The following is a 23839-nucleotide window of genomic DNA, read 5'->3' as shown; positions in this document are numbered from 1 at the left end:
AAATGAAATTTCAAGCTCTACGCCAACACTCGGATTTTATTTCTCAACAGCCAGCTCCCTGGTACAGGATAACAAACCACCAAATGTTTTTCTTATTTACATAACAACTAACTTGCTACTTGTTTCTAGTAAACAGCAATTTTTCTCACACCGAATACTCTATTTGTCACGTTATTTCCCTGAACACTGACACTCTTAACATACTTCTTTCCTTCTCAAAATGTTCGTCTCAAACCAAGGAGGCCTGATGCAATGCTGACTTACAGTATCCCCCCGGCTGCTGACTAACATGGAGTTACTCTGATTTGTGCAAGACTTAGAAGACACGGAAATGGTTTGACAATTACCAGTAATGTTGCCAACGGCACCACGTCAAACATTATGAAGTGTGACTACAAAGTAATGACACTCAAGACCAGATAGCTATCTGGAAGGCCACCAGGTATATGCCAAGGGTCACAAATTTCTACAAGAGAAGCTTCAGAACTCTCTTTCAGAGCACACAAGCAATAAAAATAAAGATGAAAGCATGCTGGGTATGCATCCTCCCAAAACCACACAGACATCAAACAGCAATGGATCATACAAAAGTGAAAACTTACCAGTCTCTCCTCTTCTGCCCCGCTTACCTCTTTTCCCTGGAGGACCTAAAAAGAAGATGGTGCGTTGTAACTTTCTTTCTTGAAATTACAACATGTAGAATATTGTTTGTGCTTGGATGTAAGGCATTAAACAGATGCATTACACATGTGATGCTCATGAATGGGTGTACAAGGCAGTCAGCGAAAGGTCCAGAGACTTGGCTGAGCAAGGGCAACAGATTACCAGAGTAAGATTCAGGAAGTTGAAGATAAAACGGAGAACTACATCACCCACTACAGACTCTCAGAAAAAATGTGTGGGAGAAGCTGTAGAGGTCATCCAGTTCATTCTTCTTTTTCAAGGCAAAAGTCAACCACATCAAAAATATTACTGCAACTTCCACAGGCATTTTCCCCCTAGTATTTCACTGTTCTGATGACAAGAACGTTTTTCTTTATGTTCAACTTGCTGCACAGAAGTACATCAATTCTTCTGCTGTCCACCAGGGACCCCAGAGAAGAAATGATACCTTTCCTTTCCACAAAAACAAAGCAACAAAAACCAACACCAAAGTCTTTGTATTCATTTGAATTGCTACACCATTTCCTTCAATCTTCTTAAACCTATCTTATCACAGAGCATTAAATTTCATTTAGTTATTACTGTATTAAGCAAAATTGGCATGTATTTATTTATAAGAGCACTTCCTCTGGAAAAGGCATCCAGCCTTTACTTGAAAACACTAAAGAATGATGAAGAAACCATCACCTGGCTCCCCACCCCTCAAACACTAACACAGTATTTGTTGTTAGACACGCTTGTCTAAGATGCTGTGCTTCCAGTTTATATCTGTTTGCCTTAACACACCAGCTTGGTTCTTGTTTGGTTTTTGCTAAGCAATCCTTTATTAATCGTAGTCCTTTTTCCACAAATATTTACATACTACAGTCAGTCTTCTTCAGCCTCTAAAGAAAAATAAAATATTTTTTGTCCCTCATTTCTGCACTTGTATTCAGACTGCAGCATCCTCCCTAAACTGCAGGCACGAGTAGCACATTCTTCCTTTCTTCTTGGTGTCCCTGACACGCTGCTCCTGAAAGTGCGAGGAAAGCACACTTTCACTTCTTCTCATACAACTAGGAAGAAAGGCAACAGCTGTGGGGTTGAAACAGGACTGAAATGCTGCTGATAGCATTTCACAGCCACAGGTGAGAACCTTAAACCTACAAGAGACAAGCACATGGGCAACTTTCCAAGAGCAACAAAGCATGCGGGAGCACAGGTACCGCTGCTGTGGCTGTGTCACACAGGTTGCAATAGAAATTAGGTGCACAAGTGGGCTTGTGCAAATAATTAAGCTATAGTCACAGTAGTTACAATATTTTATAAGTCCTTTGAACCATCATCCCCTATATTTTAAATGCACGTGAATTCTAAACCTCCCCCGTTAATATATATTGCAAAGTAATCTGGTTTAAAAGACAAAGATGCTGAAAATATACTTGAGTGATTAGTTTGCCAGGGAGATAAAAGGATATTTATTAAAACAAACAAAGAAAACAACAACAAAAACACAAAGGAGAGGAGCAGCTCTTACACTGAAGGTAGAGAGGTTTGCTCCTATCAGAACATTATGTCTCACTAAAATACTTTTTTCTTGTTCTAACAGCTACAGTGCTTGCATAATGCAATAAAAGCTTACGGCAACAACATTATAGAAAGCAGGAACAGCATGGGTTATTCATTATCAACAGCATACCAACCAGATGAGAATATTTTGCTATTACACGATGGAAAAACAGGAAAAAAATATCACTTCATTGTAGAGAACCTGCACCTTGCTCCTGAAAGTCTCTGGTCTCTGCAAGATATCTGTATGGAAACATCTTGTACAGATAACAACTTGTTTCATGTAATAAGTTTCCATACACGCTTTTTTTCAACACTTTTTCCAATTCTTAACACTGAAACACGTCCCTGCGCAGCAGGAGATTTCCCTGGCTGCCCCCAAGCTGATGAACGCAGGCTGATCACACAAATGGACACACAGGACAAAGCAACAAGGTTCTTGCCCTGGTAATAACCTTTTTATCTTTATGTCTTTCAGCATATAACAACAAGTATTCTCAACTTGTTGTGCAGAATACTATTTTAGCAAAGCTTAGCCGTGCTCTAGGTGTGCACTTACACACACATGCACGTCTACTACCGAGTCCTCCCTTGAGAAAACAACAGAACTTGAAAACTACAAAATTTCAGCTGCAGACCAGCACAAGACACTGGAGCCACAAACAGAAAACCACGTGGGTAACCTCAAGCTTTGGATTTCAGGAAGAAAGGAGGAAGCTTCATCCAGAAAACCAGATTTCTGTAGAGCATTCAAGTGCCAGTTCAGTAGCTGAGTACATTGACGGCTAAGGGGCTCTACCTCTGACACCAAGCGCCGATCCTTTCTAAGCCATTATGTCAAGATGACTAGACTCACATGTGTGCAAACGTTAATCACCAGAAAAACACTTCTTCCTGTATTCCCAAAGTAACCACAGCACTGAAGCTAGGAAAATCACTCTGGATTTACAGGCGCATCCATGAGCTCACTGCATGGCCCTGACCTCCAGCTCTTCAAGCCAGCCGTACTTGGCAGCTCCTGAGCAACACGAGGCGCTTCCCCCTCTCCTGAAAAGCTATTATTTTTTTTTTGATTCCTGCACTGCGCAGGGCTCTGTCAAGGCAGCAGCCTTTGTAAACCTTTCAGAAATTGTGAAATGAGAGGTGGATCTTGCCAACTTTTACTGGGTTTGGGGGGCCATTTGAGGAAATAATTTCTCTATATTTATTTTTACCAGTACAGAACAACGTTTTTTAAGCATTTCATCACAGATGGTTCCAGTTCACAGAAACAGTAACGCTGACATTTAAGGCCATCACTAGATGACCTACTACTTCAGAAAGTACACGAGCTTTCATCTTTTCCTGAACAGGCTGCCTTCTAAATCTTAACTGCAAACATCATCTGTTGCTCCAAGAGTTTCCACTTATCAAAACCCGGGGTATTTTGCTATAAATATTAATTTTCCATCTGCCTAGAGTTTTATAACTTTGCAGTAATTGAAGGCTTTGGTGGAGACTCACTGGGGCAGCAGACGCAGTGAATAAAGTTGTACCAAGCACAATCTCATTTTACAAGTCCACACATTTTTACAGCTTGCACAAGATATACAACCTACGATGTAAATGTTCTGAACCTTCTCACCCAGGATAAAAAACTCTCTAGAATATTACCAGAAGTGTCTGTGCTGAACTAAATTTAATCCAGAGTATTTAAGTAGTAGTTTGTGCAAACATATTTTCATATTAAGGAAAAAAAATGCTTTCAAAAGAAAAACAAAGGTCGAATCTCAGTGGAGTGAGCTGACTTAATAAAGATTAATAATCCTGAGCAATAGGCAAAAGCTAGTTTATAGTAGCAAAGTTTGCCAATACACTGTTTTCTTAAACTCACTAGATTTACCTATAGGGAGTAAAAGAAAAATGCCCAAGGATCAGCTGGTTTTCAATTTTAAATTAGTTAAGCTTCACAATACTAGAAGGTTTTTATTCTTCCAAAAACATTTATGAATTTAATTTTTATGAACAGAAAGTTTAGAAATTATTTTTTCCTTCGAAATCAAAAATAAATGCAATTTCTATACAAAGAATTTTGAAAATTCTTCAATTCTTCAAATGAAATTTGAAAGAAATGAGGGGATTTTTGTTTAAAAAAGCACCAAATCTATCTTCTAAAGCGCTACAAGTTAGCTACTCAAAGTTTTGTCTATCTTACCTTATCTACCCACAATGAACTGGTTAAAAACAAAACAAAACAACAACAAAAAAAACTAGACTTTGGCTCTTGATATTTTAACTGAAACATAAGCAATAAAAAGTACCGAGTCAATATTAAGGCTGTAGCAAACAATTCTTCCTCACCTCCTTGAACTCATCCAATTAAACAAAAATTTCTTCTCAATGGTCAGTATAAGTAGCCGTCAGAAAACTACCAATGTAGTACTTTTGAAGAGACCACAGGACACGAAGAAGAATGTAATTGTTCTCAGGTTTACCGAGACACTTTCAAAAATATTAAGCACAACTATGGTGACATTCATGTTCTGGTAACGGGTTTTCTCATCTTTGTAGTCAGAATTCCCAGATTACAGTGATCCAAGTGATTGGCACAGACAGATGATTGTCAAATTATTGCTTTGGTCCTGGAGAGGCTGCCACAACGGGGCTTTTCCCTTTTTAATGGTTTGTGTTCTATGTGCACAGGAGTGCCAGAGGTCTACAGCGGTTCTACTATTTTTATGTTGCTGTATGAGTGATTGTTTTTACCGGAGGAAAGCACAGTACAACTGCACTTACTCCATGACATACCTTGCCATATATCAAGGTCACATAAATCAACCACACCAGCTAAGAAATTTTGGAAACAGAGGAACAGATAACATGCAGTTTGCCTACATGAAGCTTTGTCTCTATAGTTCTCTTGATCTGAAAACGAATAATTCTATGTTGTGGAGATATCTTCAATAATAGAAGAAATTATGCTATATCAGTCAGGTCCTTCAAAGAAAATCTATATATTCATCTATAGAACTATGGGTAGTACAAAAACATTGTTGCACTGACACCGCCTTCATTCTCTCACTTATTGATCTATTTACAGCAAACAAATCCAGCATAAAAAAAGCAGCAGAGACTAAAGAGAAAAAAGATTCAGTGGACAAGACCTGCATTTCCTTGAGAAGCACCTGCCAGGCATAACAAAACGTCTTGCCATTCAGTCATCAGCTGATCTGGAAGTCAAGCTTATCCTAATTATGTAGGGAAGTACACTGACATTATCAAAGGAAAAGGATTTGGCCATCTCAGGTGATACCAAACTAACAGGTATTCGCCGACAGTGCAAGTATGAGCTCCTACACCAAATCAGTGCACCAGCCTACAGATAACAAAGGAGTTCAAAATCCTGTTCCCTGTGTTACCGATGCTCTGGACGTTGCTCACACATCTCCTGACATACACGTAGTTAAAGATAATGAGTATTTCATGTGCACAGGAAAATAATATGTTCCTGGCTATTTCAAAGGACATCTATTTTGCATGTATTTTACAGCAACATAAGAAATTGGCTGTCAAGTCAGGAAAAAAAAAAAAAAAGGCCCAATTACATTTTCAGTATAAATCCTGAGCAACTTTGCTGACATTAGTAAAATTACTTCAGTATCATTAGGCCTGAGACTATCAACCTTGCTGCAATCATGTGATTAAAATATCTAGAAGCCAACCAATCCACTCCTTGTAGTTCAGCTGCAGCACTGGCAAAATGACAGCTGGTGCTTGCATTTCTACCTCCCTTACCCCTGTTGCTCACATCCTGCCACTGGAAGGGGTTCTGGCTACAGCAAACAGGACTGTGGCATCCCCACCGGCTGAGCTCTCCTTCTACAAATGCCTGGCCAACACGAGTTTTGACAGAGACATTCACAGCCCTTCCTCACAGCACTGCCATCAATTCCAGCCTAACTACGGAAGAATGGGGAGGATTTCGATCTCATGAGCACGGTCTTACTCTCAAACACCGCATGGATCTGTTCCAGCCTACTTCATCGGCCTTTTTGCTCTTCCCTTTTTTCTCAGCTTTTTAAGCTCATGTAACATTTGGACTCTTCTTTCCTGCCACTCTGCATAACCATCCCAGCTGCCATGTCCATCTTCTGCTTTGTACCTCAGCCTGTCTGGGACAGCCTGCCCAAATTTCCTACCTCATAAAATCATCTGTTCCCTTTGAGCCTCAGCTGGATAAATAGCATTCATTGTTTCACACACAGTACATCTTCTTTTTGGCTCACCATGAAACATCAGTGCATTGCAGGGCTTGGATAGGTGTCAGACGCTATTACACAACTTGGATGAGGAGATGCCAAAATCAGTCTATCTGATCCACAGCAGAGAAATCTGACCTCTCTAGGTCAGATTATTATTATTTTTTTAACCACTTAGAGGTGTCTAGCCTAGCATTGTTTTGCTAGTATCAGACACTACTGAGGGAGCCAAAAGGATCCCATGACCACCACCTGCAAGATAGCCAGAACCACACATACACATATACATTTCCTCTCTCTTTCTCTGGTAGTTAAACATGTTTGAAGCACGAAAAGTAACGTTCCTTCCAAAAACTCTGTCATCATTCAGTATGATCATTCTGAACCAATTTTATAACCATAGCAATGTCTACTGCTTTTTTTTCCCTTAACCTTTTAAAATTGTTGGCCCAAGAAACCATGTGTGACACTAAATCACCGTGTATAACCTACTTCGAGTATTCGTTTCTCATTACCAATATTGTTTACTTTCTTCTAAAATCACAGACATCTCCTTCAACATTATGAGACCAAGAAACGTACTACCCGGCTTCTAGATGTCATCTTGCTATTTAACAAATTCTTATATTCTCTTATTTGTTTTACTCTTTGTAAGGTGGACAGACCGTATATTTTCAACACTTGCATCTGAAACGTCTCCATATCATAAACTATTCTTATTATTACCTTTTTCTAAGCTTCCTCTGATCCTGTAGCCAGTGTGTTAGCACAAGGCTGAAACACTTCATGCCTCAGCCCAAGCCCTGAGCTGTAACTCGAACACAGCTCCCGCAGGGGGAACGCTACTCCATAAGGGCTCCTCTACACAAGAAGCTAGCAGCTGGAGATGAAAGGAGCCTGATGCTGCCTTTCCTGCAGAGACTGGCAAGGAGCTCCTCCCAGTCCTCCTGTTCTCAAGCACTTCCCCAAGAGCAGGTCCTCTTTCTATAGAGCTGCCTGCGTGCAAAACTTGTTTTCAAAATTTCTCTAAAGACAGCTCAATTTAAATCTGCAAATCTCATTCTGTTTCATTTCACCACCTAACAATACACAGGCGAAAAAGGAAATCAAAGGGAAAAAAAACACCTTAAGCAAGAATTAATTTCTTCAATTATAAAGTAAAAGATAAGCATTTACAAGCAAAATGTACATAAAATTCAGTTCTTGGCTACGGATAACCCCTGGACACCCTTTCTAGTTTTCTATCTACCGTAGAAGTCCAAAGATGCTTTCCTTCCCTAGGAGCTGTGGAGAGGGCTCCCCAGCGGCCCTGCTTTTTGAGCACTCCCAAATCACCACCTAACTTCCATTTTGATCTCCCTCCACCCACACTCCTTACAGGTTTATGTTTCTGACACAAGCACGGTTTCCCCACTTATTCCTACCCAGACCCATGCAGGCGGTGTGCCTGGAGTCAGCCGTTCCCTCCCCAGCCCACCGGCTGTGGGGCAGGGGGAAGCTGCCTGTAGCTTTGCTAATGCTGCTGGTGTTGCTCCCTGGGACAAGAGGCTTGAGTGCTTAAGGGATATTTCCTCTTTTAGTTGCTCTGCTGGCCACCAGCTCCCAGCCCAGTCTGCAGATTGAACTCATTAATCACGACATAAAACCTCAGTTAACCTTAGCTTCTCTGAATACCATGACCTAAGGTGGGTTACCTACTTTCTGCAGACATCACACATGATCTTAATAACACAGGCAACAGATGTGAGAACACGTTGCTCTGCCTAAAAGCTTTCCTCACAACTAGTTTGCATTTTTATTCCCCCCCCCCCCTTTTTTAATTATTCTTGTTTTAATGCTCTACACAAGCGACTGGCATTCCAGCAAAAGTGGCACCACTGTCCTACCTAACAGACCTCCACTGTCCTACTGAACAGACCTACAGACTGTTTTGCATTACTCTGCATCCCCGTGTACTCTAACATGTTGCCCCATCCTTTGCCACAGCTGTAGTTCTAGGAGTGCCATCAGTGACCTATTCACAAATATAACACAAACCTTTACTGAATTACAGGAGTCCTGCGCATGCATTACAGCCCCAAAGTTTAATCATACTGATATTTTCTCTTTTCCATTCATTAGGTGGAAGACTGAGGTAGGAGACATTGCTGCTTACAGGACCTCTTTTTAGGAAGATTTATCAATGCAGAACAAACATGTCCCCAAACTCTGCACCTTTCACAGGTTACTACACCACCACCAAAGTGCTGTGGCAGAATATGTTTAGCTGATGGTACTTAAAATGCTGTCAAAGGTCACCATGTACACTTATATGATAACCAACAAAATGATTCACCTCAGATCATAGCTTGTGTGTCCAGCTACAAGCTGGAATGATGATCTATCTTGCCAGAGAGTTTGAAATAGTTCCCAGTGGCCTGGGCTGGAACCGTTTGCTGATTCTTGCAGACTAAACTTCAGTGGTGAGACCACTAAACTATTTTAATGAACATATAACACTTCATGCACACATGGTCATCTTTGCAAACACAGAAATAGCTGCTATCACCTGGCTGACAAATATTGCTGAGGGACAGCTGAAGTATGTAGGGATAGCTATTCTATACCAGCAAGGCATGAAAGTCTTCTCATCATTTCAACTTGCCATTCCATTGTATTATTATCATGCCATATCAATAGTTGGCCCTATGATGCAAAAAACATTTGTTGGAGACAGAAAAACTCTAAAGCTAAATTTCATTTAACTTTTTCAAGTATTAATGTAGATGAAATAAAGTATCAGAATTAAATTCTTTCCCCTCAGAATTTGAATTTCCTTTAGGAACAGACTTAGATACTTTCTGAGGACAGTATGGTTGTTTAACTATGAAGTACAAATGTAGTTGTATAAAAGCAAAAGCTTCAGAATTAAGAGCTCTTAAAAACGAATCCTGCATCCACCTTCAGGAAGTCACTTCATATCTCAGCAACAGGAGTTCTACCACAGGAAAATGGCAAGCAATTATAGCATGATAACATTGGAAAGTACAACTTTTCTCAAACTCAAAGCTAAAACTTTGGCTATGTGGCACTCTCAATGCAATGGCAAGTCAGTGAACTAGATGGACCACAGCTGGAGGAAAATCGCACTCAAGCACCCGCGCGCCCATTAGACGGCCTCTCCATACTTGTGGGAGATGCACCATGGGCTTGGCTTTGCTTTGGAGCAGTTGTGGTGAGCCACGTGGCTCACCTCACTGCACACATTGGCTGCGCTCAGCATTTGAAAATGATGGTTCTTCAGAGGCTCATCGCTTTGTGAACTTGGAGCATCTTTTTTCCCCCCACATGGCAATAGCAGAAGCAAATAAGAAGATAAAAAAAAAGCAGCCAGGGTATCTCAATCTTTCACTTCAAATTATGGCTACACAGGCAAAGCTAGAATTTATTTTAATTTTTGTTCTTAAACAGCTGGTTCTGTTTAAAAAAAGAAACACCAATAGACTGTGGTTCATTTTTGGCAAAAACACACGCCTCTGAAAACTGAGTCTCACAATGGCAAGGGAGATGCAGTGCCACGAATGGTATGTCACCTGCTCACAAACCCTTATCACCGTCAATCGTGTTATTTTCACTGGCTGTAGTGAAAGTAAAAGTACCTAAGGATCAATAACGGTATGGGGACAGATTACTCTAAATGCTCATTATGGCTTGGGAGTTTTGCTACATCTTCAGTGAGTACCAGTTTAGATCAATATAAACATTTCTGAAAATCTCACATAAAGTGGTGTTTAAAAGTTATCACTTGAAATATCAAACAGTGATCTGAAACCAAAGTATGACATTCCACTATCAATTTTTCACAGTACTGCTACAGTACACACAGAAACAGTAATTTCTGGAATACAGAACCACATTTTTAAATAGATCTAACCCAAATTTTTAATCTGAAAGTACTAATAACACTGTCTTTAGCTTCATTAACAGGAGATAAAAAATATCATTTTATGTACTATGTATACGACATTGAAGTTGTTACTGTATTACCATATATTTTCTATATATTTAATCTGCATTTGAAACAAACAGTGTAAATGTAAATTGCTTACCAAGAATATTTGTTCACAAGTCATATCTGAGCCAAATACACCTTTAAGTGACTACGATCACTTTCAGGTTTAAAGTCTCTTGTAAACCTGTAGTGGTCTGCCTTAACTTATTTGCAAGCTACTAATTTTTTCCAGATTTTCTGGTCTTCCTTGTCAGCTCAAGAACAAGCCTAAAATCCAAAGTATTGCCACAAACAAGTAATACTTCCACCAAAGAATCTGTCATATCAATTTAATTTGATTCTTAAAATTTTCTCCTGCAAAGTCACTAAACAGGTTTTCTAGATTTTTAAAGATGTGGAAAAACAACAACATATTCAGTTAAAACCCTAAAACATAAATGAAACAAATATTTAATATCTTAAACTATCTCCACTTACATTGTGGAGTCCAGGTGTCTCCTCTTTCTACAGATTTGATCTGCATGCTTAAATTTTAAGCCATGATTGACAAGACTTTCGTGATTATGATGACAGATAAAAGTGTTCATTGAATTTAGAGGGTTTTTGTTTCAGTTGTGACAGTAGTGCACTGGGAGACAATGAAATACAATACCAGAGGATTAAAGGCAGCACATAACTAGTCAGGCACTGGTACTGCAATCATCTTGGTCTAACCCACACATGCTGATCACCCATTTAAACATAAAACCCTACCCTGAGCACAGCATATTCCTTTCAGTCTTACTCACGTGCCTCCTCTCATTTCTAATATAATAAATATATCATCTGACGAGGAGCTTAGTGACAGCTGCAGAAGTTAGTTCTAATTACAAAAAATAATAAGTGGCTTTAAAAGGTTCAGTAAGTCTCTATTGCGTAACAGCACCAAAGCAGCACAATTCTTGCTTACGAACAAAAGTAAATAAATAAATAGAGTGCCACGACTGCCTTACTCCACAAATCCAAGTATCACAGTTTCCTCTGGAGAATCTGTAAGAACACCTCCTCTACTGATGTGCCATTCATTTACAAAAAGGGAAAACAACTAAACTCACTCGCTTCCAAAATAGCTTGTTTGGATTAGCCCAGTAGGGACACAACTGCAAAAGACCACGAAGTAATAAAAGGAAGTAACTCACTCTCTTTGGTTTACATCTTACAGCTGCCTGTGCACTTTTGCTGTGATACTGGCTCCGGTTCCTAAGGAGACACATATCAAACCTGACAGACAGCAGTAAAATATTTTTATTATCCTGGGCTACATTCTGCTCCTTAGCCTCAACTATTTCAACAACATACTTGCCTGAAAAAAAAAAAAAAGGAAAAAAAAAAAAGTACTGCAAAATCAAGTCTTCAAAGAAAGTACAATCTGTATTCATCGTATCTCCTGTTTTAAACACTCTCACGAGACCATGCTCAGTGTGCTTTGGATCCACTGGACATTACTCCAGGTTGAGATGTGAGTGCACTGTGTAATCACAACAAAACAGACTTCAACAGATGCCAAAACAATCAGGAGTTGTATTTTTCTTACTATAGATGTCTCTTTCAAAACGTAACAGAACAACCAAAGAAAGTTGTAATAGGTCAGATTAAAGATTAAAGAATTGATGGATGAGGGTTTATTATAATCATATAGTGGCTTGCTTCATTATATGTTTCCAATTATTTTAAGTGTCTTTTTTTTTTTTTTTTTTTAATAAAAATGTAAAGCTTAGTACATGGCCCAAATTTTGAGAGCTCACAGAAAGCCGCACAAGAGAATGGATGCTCTCAGCTGCTTCTCTGTGACCAGCTGTACCTTCAGTAGCTTGGAAACCATCCAATGCCGTAACTTTGTCAGCCAACTGTAACCCCATGTTGAACTTAAAGAACTTAATCCACTCTATTATTGCCTTTTCACAGGTGGAACCTGTGCCCTTTTCTTTTATCAAGGTCTGTCTCGTGACATAATAGAGACTCCAAAAATCTAATGACTGTTCACATTATTTTATATAGATCATTCTTTACCCATACAAAGAAAATGGACTAGCAGAACAAATAAGAAACAAAAATCCATCTCTAGCAAAGCACATGGAGTTGATCTATCGTTTTAGACTGCCAGACACACAAATATATATTCAGAGCTGAGTACACGCACAAAAGATCTTTCTACCTAAAGACAATTCCAGAGGGCCTTATCAGCTTTGACTGAGGCAAATCCTCCCCTGGAGCTATGGGACTTTGACTTGGGCAAGTGCTGAATAAAAACCAAGCATCCTGAGATTTGTCTCAGTCTCAAAGGGAAAACAGTAACGGATATTCTTCATAACATAATACAAAGCTAACTGTCATCTAACATACAGTAATTTACACATGCAACTGTGTAAATACGAGTTAAAAGATCCTTACTCACCAGAATTAGCCACCCTCCTATCATTTATACTTGAAGATTTAGCTGCAAAACTTTACTTACATTTACTTTACAGTATTTTTCAGAGAATGAAATGATTAGCAGATTTTTTACATATCTACCACAAGCAGAGTCATAGCAAATTAGATTGGTATATAAATCAATCAAGTTAAGTTGTGTCCATGCAGGAGTTATGGAAGAAATGCACCTGACTCAACAGGGCAAGCTCCTGTGGCTTTTTGTCTGCAAAATGCAACTGTAGCTTTCCACAACCAGTACGTGGCAATAACATCTGGAATGAAATTACAGTACTGGGGAACAAGCCTGGAAACAGAGAAATTTTAACTTTTTGCTTTTTCTCTACAATCCAAGTTGCAAGGAGCCTGGCACATTCAGTGTGAAGAGTTACTGCAAATCTGCCTCTGAGCATCACAGTACAACCTTCAGGGAGCTGACTGTAATGGAAGACCATTCTTTGGACAAATATTTGAGCGAGAGTTACATCACCAACCTGCCCAGATGTGACATATTCAAGGTGTCACAGACTGAATAAACCACTTTATACAAACATCTTTTTTAGTGAAACAGGACAGGTGACTTAACACTGCCTCAACAGAATGGGATGTTGAAAAGCGTTAAGCTCTGTATTACACCTAAAGTGCTGTCCAGAGTTAATAAATTTACATGGTGCTGTGCTTAAATATCCTGAAAGCAAAATTTACGGGAAGTTAAACATTAGCACTTTGCTATGACTAAGTGCTGCATTTTTCCAGAGGCAGGGAAAAGTTATATTCATAACATTATGGAAAGATATAGTCATAACCCCCATCAAGGTTAAACATTAATAAAAAGCATCTTTTAAAATTTAATCTAGACCTCAGGGACCGTGTCTCTGAGTCAGGAAGTGAGAGGGTTAAATAGGGCTACGAAGTCTGGTCATGCTCCTGCTGGTGTCACTGTGCCGTCCTAGTAAGGGCCACAGACCTGCGGAAAGTGTTCATTAAAAGAGCCACACGTCTGCAGAGCACTCAGGCAGAGATTTAAAAAAAAAAAAAAAGTTTACAGCTCTACTTAGATACCAAAAGCAGTGATATGAACTCATATGTTCCTGAACAAAACACTAACTTGGCAACCATGTTTGGAACAAGCCACAGTTTGCATACAAACCTACTTGGCAAGCCAGACAACGCGGTGTTGGAATAATCTCTTCTGGATAAAGGCAGAGACGAGCCCTGTGGTGTCAGTCATGGGAAAGCATGCTGGGGTCTGGCAGGATTTCTGAGATGATAATACAAGGTCATAATCATCTGCTGAACACCGAAGCCCAAACATCACTTTGGAATTAAGGCCACGATATCAAGCCCTAACTAAAGGGACACTAATGCAATCAGCAAAAGCCTATCCAGGCTGAGAAGAGACTGCAAAGCCACCTGTTTGCTGTGGCCTTTCAGATACAGCCTTAGATGAGGCAGTGCTAGAGTGCACATGCATACCCGTAGAGAAACACACACAGACTCGCACCAAACAGTGAGCTTTAGCAGACCGGGAAGAGGTGGCTCCTTCCTGTGGGCCACACAACCCAAGTCTGGAAGTCTGCTCAGTCTTCAGATGTGTTGCAAATATAACAGACCAGGTAGAGCAAATATAGCCATATAATTACAAAGTTTAGCCATTCAGTACAACACAGAAAGAATTTCAAAGAGGAGTTTTATTGTTGTCATTTGCAACTCCTTACTTATGCAATTACATGACTTGTTGGTGAGAGCAAACAATTCAAGTTACCCAAGATAACATTTTACTCAGAAAACACAAATTTTATTAATACTGAATGTGTCTCAGGTTTCTGCTGGAGACAAGAGGCCTGAACATGTTTAACTGAATTAGACAACAAATACAAATCAAACTGAAGTCAAGAACTGTCTAAACAACTTGACATTAGAGTATCGTATGCATACGAGATAAAGGCAGATCTTTAGCCATCTATTTTATATACACATCTTTTTGAAAGATAGTATTAATTCCTACACAGAAGATCATCCACTTAGGTACTGCTGTGATGCCAAATTGCCTTATAACAGAAGCAGACACAAAGGAAGAACACCTCCAAATGCCAGAACCTATGGTGTTGAAAGCTGTATCACGTTCAAGCATTTCTGGATGAGGATAAACAGGAAGACAAAAATCTGCAGCAGAGTCAATAGAGGCAGCCCATTCACCTTTATGCTCTTAAAAAGCTTGCTGAGTTTACCATAGAAAGAGAACTTTGACAGCCCGAAGCTGAGTAATGTAGCTATTACCTATTAAAAGAACCATTTGGCAAGAAACAGGAGGGGGAAGATAAGCTTTCTACCTTTTGGGTCTTGATTACTTGCAGAAACGTCATCAATGACAGAAAAAGTCCAGATTTCAGCTCTTTCCTCTTCGTGGTCTTTAATGTCATTGCTGCTAGCTTTTTCAGCAGGTCACCCTCTTCTCATTGCCACAACAAAGAAAATGATTGTCCCTCCACTTACAGAACAATCAGTAAATGCACCTAGCATATGAAGATCCAACTTTTTATCATTCACGCATTCAAAGATGCTACTATTTTCCCTCTTCCACAAGATAACCACATATAAACAAACTTTTCTCTAAAAATAAACCAAAAACACCTACTAAGACAAAAGCCCAAGGGGAGGGGAAAAAAAAAAAAAGCATTGCTGTTTGGTTCAGAAGGTCTCCGAGCCAAGTTTTTTTCAGGATTATAAACTTGGTACTCTTCTTGGCCTTGCCTGAAGCCTGTCTGGAATGACCACAGACAGGGCACGGCCCTGCTGAGCCTCAGCTCCCCCAGTTCTGAAATTAATATAAGGTAAGGTATAGATAGGGTTGGTTAGGACCAGCTATGCAACATCTAATTCCCTCCAGTCTATTCAACAAAAGCTTTTCACATCGAGATTAGCAGAATATAAACCCTTCTCTCCTCCTCCCAAGCCACAAACTTTAACACCAGATACCAAATATTATACATTTAGTACATGGGCTGTTGTTTCCTCTGCAAAGCACTTGAGATCTCTGGGTGAAAACAGCTAAGAGCCAGTTACCACTGCAACACTATTACTATTGGTACCATTAGTACACTGCCCATCTTAAATAATACTGAATTAACATTCCAGGGTAAAACAAAGCAACTTTCACCAATCAATACATAAAAGTCATGTAATCTAAAAATGCTTATCTTGGATATACACAAGAAAATATTGCCACAATAAGCTTGTAATAAGTAGTTGCCTCATTTGTCAGACCACATCATGAATAGCAAAAACTTCTAAGTTCCTCTGAAGAGTTTGGCTATAGATGTTATGGCCAGAGAGTCACTGAAGTCTTCATCACAAGCCTTACCAGAAAGCATGCATCCTGACATTTTTATGACAGAGCATGCAATGTACATCAATAATTGAGGAAGAACAGCTCACAGTGGTGAAGCTTTTTGAAAACAGATTATTACTTCTGCTTGTAGAAGGCAGATTGAATATGCAAAACAGTTTCCTAGCACTAGTGAAATAGCAGGCGCTTTGCTACCATGGAGCTTTTGGAAATCTTCTTGTCCTTATCATCTTGTGTTAATAAAGATTTTCACAGCAGGACCAGCAGGTGATTAATGAAATTACCTTCCAAAGTCTTCTAAGTTGTATAAACAATTCTAAGATTTTGTTCAGTGATGTCTCTCAGTTCTCCCAAACAGTGAATCTATCACATGGAAAGTAGAGAGAAGTACTTAGTTATCAATGGCACCCAAGTTATTTGCTCAGTATGCAATGTAAAATCTTCTTCACTGAGTTCTTCATTCATTGCAGAGAGCTGAAAATGTCAGTAGTGACTCTAAAAGAATCCTTGCCCCTTTTTGTTCTGAAGCAAGAAATTCAGCACCAGAGAGACAGAACAGGGTTAAAAAAATGGAGTACTCCAAAGTACTCATTCATTACACTGACGGTGCTGGAGTTTGTCTATTCCTCCCTCTTCCTGCAATCTAAATACCCCTCACAGCCTCCTGCATCCTGCACAAACTCCTGATACTTGAAATCAGTCTCAATTTTCAACTGAGGCTTCAAGCTAACTAAACTCTAGGCTTCAAAACCTAAACAGAACATGCATCAAAAATGGTACTTAGTTCAGAATCCTCCTGCCGGTATGACCATTTTAAAATCTTTTCAGTATCTCTAATATCTTTGCCCTAATCTGCTATTTTCATCCTCTCAGGAGTTGCACATTCCTTTGGTTTCTCTTGAGAACTTAGGTGCTCAGGATTGCATCACCAGTGAAAAAATACAAATACAGATGAGCCCTTAACATTACACCTATTCATTTTTCTCTTGAAGTAACACATACTACCAATATAAAAAAAAAAACAAAACCTTGAGCCACTAAGTACTTACAATTACTATACTTTGTACATGAAGATAGATACTTTATTTACCATCAGTTCTTACAGTAGCCATCTACCGTAAAATTTTCACCAAGTAACACTACAAAGAATTGAGTCCACTTTTTATTTTCTAGTGCAGATTGACTCTACTTCCTCTAATGTCCTAACTATTACATTAGGGAAGAGAAGAAATGTTCTGTATTCACAAATCATAACAAGCTGTCTCTGAAACATGCATTTAATAGGATTATTATGCATGAGAATAATATTTACATTGTTATGTTTATTACTGTTTCTGGCAGTGCAAGGTCAACACATATACATCTACAGCATTCATAATATTCACATACTGCACTATGTTTCAATCCTGCAAATCCTTTTCTCATCCCAGTACTATACATCTGCACATTAAGATGCATAATTTCTATTCTATCACAGCAGCCAACACAGTATCCTGAAGTGTTTTAAGTCCAATCTCATGACAACAGGATTAAGAAATAAACTCAAAAACTGGTATTCAATGGATTTAAACAAAAACCTCAAAGACAACAAATCAGAGAAGCGGTCTGTACAAGACCATCAGTCTTCTGTCTTCAAAATGATAATATTTTGAAGACATTTTTCAATTACTTGAAGGTCAAGACTTCTCAAAACTCACCACTGCTAATAATAGGAACCATTTACCAAACACTGCAAGATCCTTAAAGCATCATGTATAAACATCATGTATGCCAGAACAATAGCTTGTATCGACCCAGATAGCGATGGTATGTTTTCACACCAGTGACTTTAACGTTAAGCTATCTTCTTCAGGAGCCCGTGCCAATTTGACAATAGTCATGTGCAAACTTGCAGACTGGGATTTTGTTTCTGTCTAAAGCAATGAACTCTAAAGACATCTGCAGCTGGGCATAGTGCCCAAGCTGGTACAATTACAACGCTGTGCCAGCTTCTCATTGTTTAGAGTGATGGATTTCATATCTGTCCATGTTATCTTGCTGGAGTCAACAGTACTTTTTTCTTGGAAGCAAGTTGGAATGGCAGAAGCCTTTGCCAATTTCCAAGTGCAGCACTGTGTTTCTACAGCCTTTTTCATAGGTAACATTATATAGCAATTTATATTGTGTACCCTGCCAGCACTTTATCCTGAACAGGTGCTCAGCAAGCTTTCAGACTATTACAGTGCAACCAATGTGAGAAAATCAAGGCATGAGCAAGCCAGCCTTCTCCACAGGACAGCAGCAGTAGCATGCCAGCAGACTGGCACGTGAAGTTGAAGAGCCCTTCTGTAGGATCCCGCCCCATTTATTCCATCAAGGATCATATGTTTTATGGACAAGGGCAAACACCTTTTAAGCTCTGAAACAACAGACCAAATCCTAGCTGGCCACTAGTTTTCAGTTGTATTCACAACTAAGAGAAGCTTTTTGGCTTCTTCCGAATATCTTGCTGATATTCAGCCAGCACAGAATGCAGTATGATCCAAGGTGTTTTCCCAAGGCTTATTCTAGTAACACTAATAAAACACATACCTTTGGTACCATGAATAAAATAGAAATGCTCATTTACATATTTGAACTTACAGGCTTTGTAAAAAGGTTGGTAATACTTCATACAGTGGGGAAAAATACTAAATATTGAGTGTATGGTTGAAATGTATAGCATCTTGTCTGGCTGGCAAAGCAGCAATAACAACCAATGCAGAATTCTCTAGAAATCATTGCTGGATAAAAAGCAAAAAAACAATCCCCTCTCTGTTTCCCATCCTCATGCAAATGCTTCTGCTTAGAACATAATTCACCATGGGACACTTCATAAATACTGAGACTGTACCAAATGTACTTAATACTTTATCTACTGTATTTGTAAATTCACTCCGAAGAAGACAGAAGCAAAAATGATTAGCAAAAAGTAGGTGCAACCATAAAAAAAAGCAACTGAGATAACCTTACACAAATTATTTATTATAAATAAATAAATATATACAGGCAACTACAAACAGCTTTGAAATGTTATTCCAAATGTAAGCGAGTGAGAAGCTGCCTGTATGTGGAAAAGCCATAAAGGGGAACTGCCCACTACAGAGCCTGCTCACAGGGACTCACTGAAATTGCCTTAAAGAGGTTCCCAGAGAGACCACAGGCTGCGTCCTCTGCTTTGCAAAGGCCTGCAGAGAGCAGCACCAACGAGTCCTGAAAACTGCTAAGCACACGTATGTAGGCTGCCTTCAGGCAACCTTCACTGCAGACTTACTGTGAAACGCACTGGTAGTATAAACTGAGCCCAGGATATCCTGGAACACAAGACATTTCCAGATTCATCATCCATCTGTGCTACGTGATTCTGGGCTGCAAAACCTCCCCAGGCCTCAGTGTCTCAGCATTACATAGGTACCACAATCCCAAACTCTGGGTGATGCTGATAAATGTGACATGTGTAAGGCAGCTAGAGATGGTTGACCAACATGCTGTAAAAGAGCAAACTATTACACTTCCATCATCATCTGCTACTCCATGCTTGGGAATCCAGTTTTAGCAAAGCAGATTGTACAGAAAGTCACAATATCTTCATGGACCTTTTAAGGAGCCAGTTAAAAGTCTCACCAAAACTTCTCAGGCGTCTACAGGGCATTATCTGTGTGCCACAAACAGAATCAATAACAGGTCCAGTGGCACAGTACGTTGCATTGTATTGGGCAGCAGGGGTTGAGGCAAGAAAAGGGTTATCAGACAGTGAGTAATGGGACACCTGCTGTCACCTATAGTCTGTTTTGAATTCAGGCTATACAGTTTCATCACTGACAGCACCAGAGTGTGAGTAATGCTGCAGGCCAAACAGGGACCTGTCTGTCGGCCTCCCGGTGTTCGGACAAAATGTCCCGAGAAGCTGATGTAGTAGCAACATTCAAGAAATGCAAGAATCATGGTTGGATCCCAGCCACTCTGCAATGGCATTAGTGATTCACGCTGTGGGCATTATTCTTAAATTCTATGAAACCTTTCGCTGTATGAGAGCCACATACATGGAGTCAATATGGCCTCTTGGGACTACACAAAACATTCCTCCCTTTTAAAACCTTTCAGCACCGAGAAGAATTTGAACTGATATATCTAAATTGGAGCCTGAGGGCAGACAAGAGCACTGCAAAGCATCCAGGCACACTGTCTCACCCACGTTGGCCTGATCCGCTGCCACACTGACCCAGTACGCTGCTCTGGATCCACCTCCCAAGCAGAGGTGCAGGATGGGGCTCCAGGCTCAATGGAAACAATGTAAGCTCTGCTAATTTGTCATGAGAGGATGTGGGGCTAAGATGTAGAGGCCCTCTTTGTATTTTAACTCCTCAGCATCTCGAAGAAAGTAAAGAGAAACATTTATAGGTGCCAAGGACTGCAGGAGCTGGGTCTTCAGCCCCACTAAAATCAATAAGGTTGTTTTCTCTCTCCTCTCAATGCATCACTGTACGAGTGAGAAACTTTCTAGTTATCACACTTATGCTTCAGGACTCTATGTCAGCTGCCCTCTCAATCTGAATCAGCAGTTCTTGCTCTTCCTTTTTTTCTAGTCATCTTTTTTTCCCTAGAAGTTTCCACCAAATTTGAAGATGTTTTCTTGCATGTGTTCTGCAGGATTTCTGCTACCTACTGTAGCAGGACACACTGCAAAAAGCTCACATGACTCTACACCTATTTCTTAAGTCATCACGGGTCTCAAAAACCTGAGTATCAGCAGAAATAGGTGCTAATGTTTTTTGGGTTAGCTAAAGCATATACATAACACGGTATTCAGATCATTATTACACACTTTGAGCTAACAAAACCTATGAGCAAGAAGCTCCCCGAGAAACTGGCTTAATAAGAGGGCAGTACAGTGGCAGCCAACTCCGAAAAGACATTTTGCTTTCTAGAAAGGATTTCAGAGAAGTGGCACTAAATCAATAGCTACTTTTCTCGTCTGATGTTCTGTAGGTTCGTTGGCCAATTTAGAATTGCTGCCTACCTAAAAAGAATAAACAAAATCATTTCATAACCCTCCAAATTTCTCCTAGTCACTTGAAAATACAAACCTGGCTTCCAATGTCAACCTCAAAGTAAAAGAAAATCTGTTTAGGCACCCTTTCACCTTGCCAGAACTCAATTGCACGGGGGAGTGCTACATTTCAAGCAAAGACATTTGCAAAGAAAAAAGCTTCTACAAAGTGCCTCTGATATTTCAATTTTCATTACTCAATTACTTGAGCTCTGTGGCACCCTTCCACGTGAGTACAGAGAGGTTTGCGTGGAGGGGATGGGGAGACCAGAACCACAGACATGGAGCACAAGAGCACTCCATTTATTACCATAGTCATAAACACAGGGCTCTTATAGCACCAAATAGGTGACCACAAACAAGACCTTACGGCGGGGCCGCCCTTAGCCTTTCCGGTCAATACGCCACCAGAACTCTCATTTCCATTTTGCACGTCCCCACGAGTAACCAACCCAAGGCACTGACTCGAAAAATGAGACTTGACTAAATCCACCCAGCTCAAACTGACTAGATTAATCCAGCATGTGGCGGATAACAAAGGTAACATTTCTCATAATCCATATGGGCGGGATGCCAGAGCAACTACAGCGGCAGCAGCCACTAATTAGCTTCAGGGAAGGAGGAAGTAAAAGAGATTGGTCTGGGGCTGTAGGACTATGCCAAAGACCTACTGTGGAAAGCAATAAATAGCTAAGAGAGGAGTCCCAGGGCAGGCAGAGGGAGAAACATGATCCATGGATGTCTGATACCTCATGGAAGCTGCAGCCTGAGGAGAACAACTGGTAGATGAAGTAGCTGAGCTCTCATCAACACACCTTGTATACTGTCGGGTTGGAGCGTGGATCCCGTTCCCCTGGTACTGGACAGGTCTGGTCTGAACTGTGGGGCTGAAGCTCTGGTTTGTGCACGATATGCACATGCTCATAGAACAGGAATCATTAATGAGACACTGTATCTGCCTCACCAAAGATATCTGCCTCACCCAATCTCCCACAACTAATTCTAGTTGTTAGCATGTGCTGTCAACTGTCTAGTAATATGAAGAATCCTAACTGCTTCAGAAAAGTTCTTAGGAAAATTAGTATACTGGAAGGAAAAAAAAAAAAAGAAGAAAAAATATTTCAATGGCCTCAAAAAAAAAAGCACAATAACAAACAAAGTAGATAAATTTTTCAATGCAATGCACAAATGTCATTTTTTTTTTGGAAAGGCTGATAACAAAAAAATGTTAGAAGAAAATATAGAACATCATGCCTCACAGCTGAAAACATGCCAAGGCGTCTGCTCTTACAGAAGAAAATCACCTTTAAATGACAGAAAGCACTTCTGGAGAAAGAATGTTTTTAAAATACATGATTTCTCTTAAACAAGGAAGTCTTTTTGCATTTATGTAAAGCATGTATTCTAGACAGACAAGGAAAGAGACATAGGACTGCTGTCAAGCTTTCTCCAAGCTTTAGCCATTTGATAAAGCCTTTGATAATTTATTCATGAATGTTTAATCTGAGGCTTTAATCTTCAAACAGCTTCCTAACAAACAGATTTGCTTTATTTCCCTTCCATATTCTGCCTTCATATAATTATAGTTTTGCAAGTGATTTTCTATATTGATTAGCCCAGCAAGGAACATGTCCATCATCTAAAACCTAAATATGCTTATCAAAAATTAGAGAAAACTAGCGGCAAAAAAACAACAACTCGTGTTTACTTAAACTAAATAAAAAGGTACATTTCTGGCATATGAGGTAAGCACTAAAATGTAGGCCTTTCAAGTACTGAAATGTAAATGAACACTTTTCTTCATCTCTAGTTTGCTGTAAGTGTTGCTGCAACGGTAATTTATTGCAAAGTGTTGAGAAGAAATGCTTTCCTCGCCACTTTCATTTCAAACACTAACACTTCAGTTTGAATGTCCAGAAGAATATACTAGATTGAAATTACACATGAAAGTTTATTTTCTCTACCAACATCATCTGAGCTTAGAAAAATAACAGCACTTTCCAATGAGTGAAATAATTATTTTCAGTCAGGTATGGGGTGAAGGACAGAAGGACAGCCAAAGAACAGGACTTCTAAGCTCATGAAAGACAATGCCTATGACACATTTCTTGAAGAACTGTTTACAAGGATAAACAAAATCATTAGCCAAAAAAAAAAAATGATGATATGTACGTTCTAAAACTGCACTAACTAGTGTGCAGTGATTTCCAAAGATCTTAATAAAAGAAGGAAAAAAAAAATCAGCCAGCTGCAGTGTATGCTTGTAAGAGGCTTTGAAAAACATGAAGAGTTTTCAAGGGCAGCTACTGTCATTTCAGAGTTCAACAAACTATTTCAGGGTCTAGATGTCGACCTCTCACACATAGCAGAGTACACCATTCACTATTTGTAACAAATGACAATTCCTCAGTTAAAAGAGTCATTTAAGCAATTTCTTGATGGAACTTGATGCCGTTGTTAGCTGCAATTTGAAGCAGGCCAATGTATTTTAACACTTTTCTTAAACAGTTTACTGCTGGGCTTACATGTACAAG

The 23839-nt window shown here is 39.6% G+C and overlaps 1 protein-coding gene across 1 annotated transcript in view; it reads right to left on the bottom strand.

Moving 5' to 3' along the window:
* The window catches only part of COL25A1 (collagen type XXV alpha 1 chain), a 306551-nt gene that overhangs the window by 153873 nt on the left and 128839 nt on the right, over nt 1–23839 (bottom strand). Inside the window, exon 3 of the mRNA XM_080592133.1 lies at nt 603–647. Coding sequence (XP_080448259.1) covers nt 603–647 — 45 coding nt within the window. The remainder of the gene's footprint in view (nt 1–602; nt 648–23839) is intronic.

Source organism: Anser brachyrhynchus (assembly GCF_964034855.1).
Source record: "Anser brachyrhynchus genome assembly, chromosome: 4".
Taxonomy (NCBI): domain Eukaryota; kingdom Metazoa; phylum Chordata; class Aves; order Anseriformes; family Anatidae; genus Anser; species Anser brachyrhynchus.
This window is presented reverse-complemented; position numbering and strand designations above follow the sequence as displayed.